The sequence below is a fragment of the Rhinopithecus bieti genome, unplaced genomic scaffold (genome assembly GCF_001698545.2).
Source record: "Rhinopithecus bieti isolate Rb0 unplaced genomic scaffold, ASM169854v2 scaffold_65372, whole genome shotgun sequence".
Classification (NCBI taxonomy): domain Eukaryota; kingdom Metazoa; phylum Chordata; class Mammalia; order Primates; family Cercopithecidae; genus Rhinopithecus; species Rhinopithecus bieti.
This window is the reverse complement of record NW_016825415.1, coordinates 806,358-815,567: the sequence shown is the minus strand read 5'-3', so window position 1 is coordinate 815,567 and position 9,210 is coordinate 806,358. Positions and strand designations below refer to the sequence as shown.

Genomic DNA, 9,210 nt, shown 5'->3' with positions numbered 1-9,210 from the left:
TTTTTTTTTTTTTTTTTTTTAACTGACAGATGCTAGGCCATGTCTCCTCCATTTTCTACTGTCTAGCAAAGGACAAAAAGTACAGGCATTTCTGTCAGCATATTTATGAATATGTCTACATACATTAAGAAAATATTTCTCAAAAGGAAAGTGACTCTTCTTCAGATAAACGTTTATTAGTACACAATACATGCTGGGCACTGTGCTAAATGCTGGGAACACAAATTTAAATGAGACATTATTTTAGTGTGATCCCCTTACACAAGATTATGTATATAAAGCAAGGGCCAGAGGCACACAGCAGCTGCTCCATAAACTGTTACCATTATTATGATCCATCACAAATGATAGTCTTTTAAAAATTCTTATAGGCTTTTTAAATGAAAATACTGCAGTAACGCCATGAATACTCACCAATACTATAATATCTCTTTAGTTCTGTACGCCTGATCTCCTTTAACTGATTACTTTTTCTCTTTTTCTTCTCATCAGTCATATATTCCTCTTCCACAGCAATGTTGTACTTGTCTGGCTCTAAAACTACTGTATTGGCATCTTCCTTCCCAGTATGAGTCCTTGTAGCTATAGCTGAGGCTGTCTCTGCATTTTGTTTGGCTTGTTTTTTCTTTTTCAAACTAGGAAAAGAGGGGAAAAAAAGTAAAAACATTGGAGAGATGATTTGCTGGTAGAAATCGTATTAATTTCATGCTGCTGGGCTTTGAAAACGAATGAACTGATACAGAAAACACTTTCCTTATAATATGTTTCATTACATTTATTATTCTTTTCTATTTTCTAATCACTTACAAATTCTTACACGGAGAACTGTGACCTTTCTTCAACTTGATATAGTCAATACTATATCTCATAAAATTATTAAGAACTGCCATAGGCCTGAAGAAAAATGAGATTCTTCCATAGGCTATGAAATGTTGAGTATTTTTAAAAATCATAATATATGGTTATGTTACTAGAATGCCATGTTTGGAAGATTACATTTTAAGAAAATATTTCTGGTTTCAGTGGTACTTTTGGACTGATGGGCAAGCACATTTGTAAAAACAAGCCCTTTGTAATTGGCTCACATACCGAGTAAAAGGATTTGGCAAGGTGTGAACTGGGTCACATAAGAGTAATTCTTTTCCTTTAAACATATGGCAATAGTAGTGAAGAAAGAGCTGCATTTCCTAAGATAGAAAATGCCATAATGTCAACACATGATTTTCCTTATGATTACTGATAGCTGGCTGATTATTAGTTAACATATTCGATGTTACAAATTCTTTACTCTTGAGCCAAAGATGTGTAAGAGACAAAGTTTATCAGAATTCACTGAAAGCCAATACCTCAAAATATTTTCAGTTGACACACACTCTGTAATTAATGGATATGTCACTCTGTACTTGACAGTCGAGAATGTTTTTGCCTTACCAGAATCTAAGTGCTTTGAGAACAAGGGCCTTGGCCTCTAGTATATGTTGTACTCTACTCATATGTAAATACATACTTTTAAATTATGTCCCTTTTCCCTGTGCCTACATAGAAAGTATCTAGGCACAGTTAGATTTATCTTATACATTTCTATTTCCTTCACCCTCTTGAGCATATGTCTAATTTGATGTTGGTGAATGGATAAGAACCTGTTTGGGTAGAAAAATGAGATAACTGTAGGATACACAGGGTCTGAAACTTGATATTACACTGCATTGCTCTGTGATGTCAAACAAATCAGTTTGACATGCTAGAGAGGTCCCTCCCTGAGGCTACAACACTTAAGAGAACCCTGACCTCAGGCTAGGAATTTCACACCTTGAGCCTTAGTTTTCTTATATCTTAAATGGTGACAATTGTACTTCCTTGGGTCTCTAATAGGATCTTTTATTAGGCTTAACTGACATAATACACGTCAACATATAACACAAACAGAAACAGAAATAGTAAAATATCCCCTAATACAATCATAAAGACATGACAACTAAGCATGGTAAGAAAAATGAGACATTCGGGGCTTTGAGATAAAGTTCCCATATTCCAACAAGGTATTTCAACTAGGCTATTATTAACTGAACACTGAGCAGCCAGGTTCTTAGATATTCATTGGCTAACAAATTAGTATACGGCATAAGAGACAAAGCAGCAGAGGAAAAGTCATAGATGTCCCCATCTCTTAGTTTAGCGATCTTTTAAGGTCTGTTTAAAAGACCAAAAACTGGAAGTCCTAGCCAGAGCAATCAGGAAAGAGAAAGAAATTAAGAGTATCCAAAATAAAAAAGAGGAAGTCAAACTATCTCTGTTTGCCAATTATACAATCAAATACCTAGAAACCCTGAAGACTCCTCCATAAGACTCCTAGATTTGATAAATTCAGTAAAGTCTCAGGATACAAAATCAATGTACACAAATCAGTAGCACTGCTACAGCAACAATGACGAAGCTGACAATCAAATCAAGAGCTCAAGGATAGTCAGAGAAAAAAGAAAGAGAAAAAAAAAACTCAAAATATCTCTATAAGGAAACTTACAAAACACTGCTGAAAGGAACTGTAGATGACATGAACAAATAAAAATACATCCCATGCTCATGGACTGGGAGAATCAATATTGTGAAAATGACCATACTGCCCAAAGCAATCGACAGATTCAACGCAATTCCTATCAAAATACCAACATCATTTTTCACAGAATTAGAAAAAACAATCTTAAAACTCATATGGAACCAAAAAAGAGCCCAAAGAGCCAAAGAAATCCTAAGCAAAAAGAACAAATCTGAAGGCATCACATTACCCGACTTCAAATTATACTACAAGGCTATAGTTACTAAAACAGCATGGTACCTGTATAAATATAGATATATAAACATTGCAATGCAACAGAATAAAGAACCCAGAAATAAAACCAAATACAACCAATTGATCTTCAACAGAGCATACAAAAACATAAATTGGGGAAAGGAAATCCTATTCAATAAATGGTGCTGGAAAAACTGAATAGCTATATGTAGAACAATGAAACTGCATCCCTGATCTCTCACCACACATAAAAATCAACTCAAGATGGATTAAAGACTTAACTCTAAGACCTGAACCACAAAAACTCTAGAAGAAAACCTAGTAAAAACTCTTCTGGGCTGGGCGTGGTGGCTCGTGTAATCCCAACACTTTGGGAGGCCGAAGCAGGCAGATCACGAGGTCTGGAGTTTGAGACCAGCCTGACCAACATAGCGAAATCCCATCTGTACTAAAGATACAAAAATTAGTCTGGTGTGGTGGCATCTGCCTGTAGTTCCAGCTGAGGAGGCTGAGGCAGGAGAATCACTTGAACCCAGGTGGTGGAAGTTGCAGTGAGCTGCGATTGCGCCACTGAACTCCAGCCTGGGTGACAGAGAAAGACTCTTTCTTAAAAACAAACAAACAAAAAAAACTCTTTGGACATTGGCCTAAGCAAAGAATTTATGACTAAGACCCCAAAAGCAAATGCAATAAAAACAAAAAAAAATGGGACCTAATTAAACTAAAAGCTTTTCACAACAACAAAACAAAAGAGATCATGAGAGTAAACAGACAACCCACAGAATGGGAGAAAATATTTACAAACTATGCATCTGACAAAGGACTAATATCCAGAATCTATAAGCTACTCAACCAGCAAGACAAAAGCAAATAATCCCATTAAAATGTGGGCAAATGACATGAAAAGATATTTCTCAAAAAAAAAAAAAAAAAGATATACAATGGCCAACAAATGTATGTTTTAAAATGCTCTATATCACGAATCATCAGGGAGATACAAATTAAAACCACAGTGAAATACCACCTTATTCTAGCCAGAATGGCTGTTATTAAAAAGTCAAAAAACAATAGATGTTGTGTGTGGATGTGGTGAAAAGGGAACACTTATACATTGCTGGTGGGAATATAAATTAGTACAACCTTTGCAGTATGGCGATTTCTCAAAGAAATTAAAAGTAGATCTACCATTCGATCCACCAATCGCATTACTGGGTATCTACCCAAAGGAAAAACAGTCATTATACGAAAACAATAACTGCATGTATATGTTTATTGCAGCACAATTCACAATTGCAAAGATACGGAATAAATCTAAGTGCCCATCAACTGATGAGTAGATAAAGAAAATGTGGTCTATATACACCATGGACTACCACTCAGCCACAGAAAAGAACAAAATAATGTTCTCTGCAGCAACTTGGATGGAAATGGAGGTAAGTATTCTGGGTGAAGTAACTTAGGAATGAAAAAATCAAATATTACATGTTCTCGCTTATAAGTGGGAGCTAAGCTATGAGGATGCAAAAACATACATAGTATAATAATGAACCAGGGGAAGGTGGGATGTTGCTGAGGGATAAAAAAATTACATATTGGATACAATGTACATTACTCAGTTGACAGGTGCACTAACATTTCAGACTCCATCACTATACCATTCATCCACACAACCAAAAACCACTTGTACTACCAAAAGCTATTGAAAGAATCATATAATTAATAATAAATAAATAAATAACCAAAAATCACCAACCAAACAATTGGAGACTCATAAAAAGGAATTATTTTATTAAACATATTATTTTCTGTCCTCAGATTTTAACTTATTTTTCTGGTAAAGGAGTAAATAGCTCTAGCAAAGATCAGATAATGCACCTAATAAAACAATTTCTCTCCTGATCAAAATTTCTCTTCTGATCAAAAGTCCTGCGTGAGGCTCAAATTATTCTGCAGCAATCTACATAACACACAGAGCTTGTCTCTTAACATTGGAAGGCTTATCTATGCAGAGAACTGATCTCTTTCTCCAAAATGATGGGCTGATTCTGATGTAACGACTAATCAAAAACATGTTTGGGATTAACTTTGTTGCTCCCTTCCAAAGATGATTCCTTCTAGGAGAAAAGAGATGTCAAATATTAATTCTATGCAGCCTGAGCTATGCTGCTTCTTAATCTTCTGAATTTTTCCACTTTAAGTTGATTTAAATGTCCTCGTTTCACTGTCCCCACGATAATTAAACTCACTCAGATCTGGGGCATGTGCTTTGATGAACGGCAGCACTGTTTGGGGACATCTCATTAGAGACTCATTTTCCTCATGGAAATAACAAAATGGGATACATTGTTTTATTTTTCTCTCCCTTTTCTACACAGACTATTATTGTCAACACACATAGCCAAACACAGTTGTTACTTCAGAAAAAAAGCTAGAATACCTTAGAAATAATACCTTAGAAATTCTACAATCAGATAATCTTTTGCTTTGACTAGAGTACTCACGAGACTTTGTTTCTCTGGAGATTATCAATATAACTAGAATATTCTGATATTGCAACTGGAAATCAGATGTGTTTCTGGAAGCTCTCTGTAAAATCCTTCCTTCCAAGTAAAGAGATCAATTTCTAACACTTTTTGCAAAGGGGAATAGCTGCCAACCTGAAGAATCTGGTAAAGTTAATGCTCTTCAAGCATTCCTTTTCAGGGCTTTAATCTTTCAGTCCTTACTTTTTGTTTTTAAGCCAATATCTATCTTGGTAAGATAGTCTCACAATAGGGATTTGTTATCATTAACTTAAGATAAACAGAAAAAAAAATGGTCTTGCAGAAAAACGAACTCTCACTATTTCATCTAAGCATTTTTCATGACCCCAAATACACACTGATTTTATATTGTGGGCTAAAAATACACTTGGCAAATCATCTTAAACGATGAGTGACTGAAAAATAATGAAATACATTTAAGATTTGATTGCCGTGAGTACAAGTGGGAAAAAAACCAAAACCTTTATTTTGCATTTGTCTTTCTTTAAAATAGATCACAATTACATAAAACCGGTGTTTTAAATTGTAGTCAAGCCTTGTCCATTCTATCTTCTAATCCTATCTTTCCCACTCCAATTTACCTTCTCTTCACAATTCTGCTTTGTCAGGCTTTCATCATCTCTGTGACCTGGACTATGTTTTATGATATTATTTATTTTTCTTCTTTTATTATGAAAACAAAACATGTCATAACAGAAAATTTTCAAAGTGCAAAAAATGAATAAGACTTAGATCAAATGCAGTGCTAACAGAAGAAGCAATCACTGTTTGGGGAAGACAAGGTGAAAGCCAAAAGAAAAGACAAATTACACTGTGGGCTTCCCCAAGGGCAGAAGAATGAGGCAATGTGGCTCGCCACCATGATTCCGAGCTTATTTATACCTTTCCATAAAGGAATATTAAAAAGCTTTTTAAATTCTGGAATCTCTTGGCTTTTTTACATTAAAATGGTGTAGACACTTGTAGAATGCACACATACTTCACTTTTTCCCTACTAGTGTTCCAGCCCAGAGTTAGCCGACTGACTGCAGAAGTGAGCAAGGGGCTCCTGCTAAATAAATCACTTGTAGTAGCTGAATGAAAACTGGTTTTCTTCTGAAGCTTTTTCTTTTACAAAAGGAAATGAGTGTGGGGCACTGGCAGTAAGCAGAGTCAGGGTCTTGGGCAAGTTCCTTTCTTGCATGGCACACATTAGGTACTCAGTAAATATTTCTTGAGTAAAATAATGGAAAATGAGCCCATGTTCTGAGATATGCTGCTTCTTAATCTTCTGAATTTTTCCACTTTAAGTTGATGTAAATGTTCTGATTTGGTTGAGATCTGCTACTCTACAAACGGCCATTTCACAGCTTTCTCTGATTTGCAGCATATTCTCCAAAATGAACTCCCATCTTCTTATTTAAGCTACTTGATTTTAAAATAAAATATATTAGCCACACATTATTTATTTATTTTTTATTATACTTTAAGTTCTAGGGTACATGTGCACAACATGCAGATTTGTTACATAGGTATACATGTGCCATGCTGGTTTGCTGCACCCATCAACTTGTCATTCACATTAGGTATTTCTCCTAATGCTATCCCTCCCCCAGTCCCTCACCCCCCAACACGTCCCCATGTGTGATGTTCCCCGCCCTGTGTCCAAGTGTTCTCACTGTTCAATTCCTACCTATGAGAGAACATGCAGTGTTTGGTTTTCTGTCCTTGTGACAGTTTGCTGAGAATGATGGTTTCCAGCTTCATTCATGTCCCTGCAAAGGACACAAACTCATCTTTTTTTACGGCTGCATGGTATTCCATGGCATATATGTGCCACATTTTCTTAATCCAGTCTATCACTGATGAACATGTGGGTTGGTTCCAAGTCTTTGCTATTGTGAATAGTGCCACAATAAATACATGTGTGCACGTGTCTTTAGAGTAGCATGATTTATAATCCTTTGGGTATATACCCAGTAATGGGATCACTGGGTCAAATGGTATTTCTAGTTCTAGATCCTTGAGGAATCGCCACACTGTCTTCCACAATAGTTGAACTAGTTTACACTCCCACCAACAGTGTAAAGCATTCCTATTTCTCCACATCCTCTCCAGCATCTGTTATTTCCTGACTTTTTAATGATCACCATTCTAACCAGTGTGAGATGGTATCTCATTGTGGTTTTGATTTGCATTTCTCTGATGACCAGTGATGATGAGCATTTTTTCATGTATCTGTTGGGTGCATAAACGTCTTCTTTTGAGAAGTGTCTGTTCATATTCTTTGCTCACTTTTTGATGGGGTTGTTTTTTTCTTGTAAATTTGTTTGAGTTCTTTGTAGATTCTGGATATTAGCCCTTTGTCAGATGGGTAGACTGGAAAATTTTTCTCCCATTCTGTAGGTTGCCTGTTCACTCTGATGGTAGTTTCTTTTGCAGTGCAGAAGCTCTTTAGTTTAATTAGATCTCATATGTCTATTTTGGCTTTTGTTGCCATTGCTTTTGGTGCTTTAGTCATGAAGTCTTTGCCCAAACCTATGTCCTGAATGGTATTGCCTAGGTTTTCTTCTAGGGTTTTTATGATTTTAGGTCTAACATTTAAGTCTTTAATCCGTCTTGAATTAATTTTTGTATAAGGTATAAGGAAGGGATCCAGTTTCAGCTTTCTACATATTAGTCACACATAATTTAAAATGTACTGAATTATAGACTGCTTTAATTAATATTAAATTCACAGTTATATATGACTTTGTTCTTAATTTTAAAATTTGGGATCCATGTGCTTTTAAAAAATGCAACATAGACATAAATATCTTGTATGGCATTGTTCAATATGGTAGCCACAGGCCAGTCACCCATAGTTACTACATTTAAGTAAAATTGACTTTAAAATTATTCTGTTGTAAGAAATACACTTCTAGACTCATGTCCTAGTGGTTACTCTACTGGATAATACAGAATACTTCCATCATCACAGAACGTACTAGACAATATTGATCTAGAGCTATAGTTAGTCCTATCTGCAAGACATTAGAGAGAAAGGTAAAGATACAGTATTTAAAATGTAATGAGTATATGCAGAAAATATGTGTACAAGGGTACCTACACACACACACAAATACTTTTTATTGTGTTTCATTGTACATTTTGAATTTTATATCATGTACAATAATATATTAAAAATATTTTAAGTAGTCTTTGAAATCTCCTACTGTCAGAATAATTTAACACATAAATATTGTCCAACTTTTAAAACTGAATTTTACTTTTCAAAAACTTATGAAAAGCTTTAAAGAGCTTTCTTCTAACAGGAACTACTAAGCTGACTAAGGAACCAGGCACCAGGCTATGTACTTCACAAATGCTAGCCTATCCTCACAAAAGCCCAATGAGGTAGGCAGTTTTATCTCTATTTTACAGATAACAAAAGGAAGGGTGAGAAAAACTAGAACCATTTCCCAAGGTCATAGGGCATAGTTTAGCTGTGGAGCGGGAATTCACAAGCCTAGGTTACAGCCAACTGCCGCAGGGCCTCCCAGAAGCCCCTCTAAATGTGTACTATGGCATATATGTATACCTCGACTTTAAAATAAAATCCACTGGACTCTGAAAATTCTACAAACTACGTGGGGGCCTGAAAATTTAGTGGGTTTCAATGGATTGTGCACTCACAGAAAGATTTGAACACAGATTTGGGTTTTGGGCTTGCCTTTCTCTGTAATCAGCCCTGCAATCTGCGTTGGAAATAGGATAAACCCCCTGGGACTTCTAAGTAAACAAAAGCAAGAGGCTAACACGATTTTCAAGGTCCTGTCCGGCTCTAACAGTTTGCCCTTGGCGGAGAAGAGGAGGAAATGTGTTAAACTTGTTTTGATTAAAAAAAAAAAAAAAAAATTT

General features: G+C 35.6%; 1 protein-coding gene across 5 annotated transcripts in view; it reads right to left on the bottom strand.

Annotated features, from left to right (window-relative positions):
* The window catches only part of NCOA7 (nuclear receptor coactivator 7), a 151,966-nt gene that overhangs the window by 79,537 nt on the left and 63,219 nt on the right, over window positions 1-9,210 (bottom strand). For all 5 annotated transcript variants that reach the window (XM_017863015.1, XM_017863016.1, XM_017863014.1 and 2 more), the window contains one exon: window positions 415-635. In XM_017863015.1, the coding sequence (XP_017718504.1) occupies window positions 415-635 (221 nt within the window). The remainder of the gene's footprint in view (window positions 1-414; window positions 636-9,210) is intronic.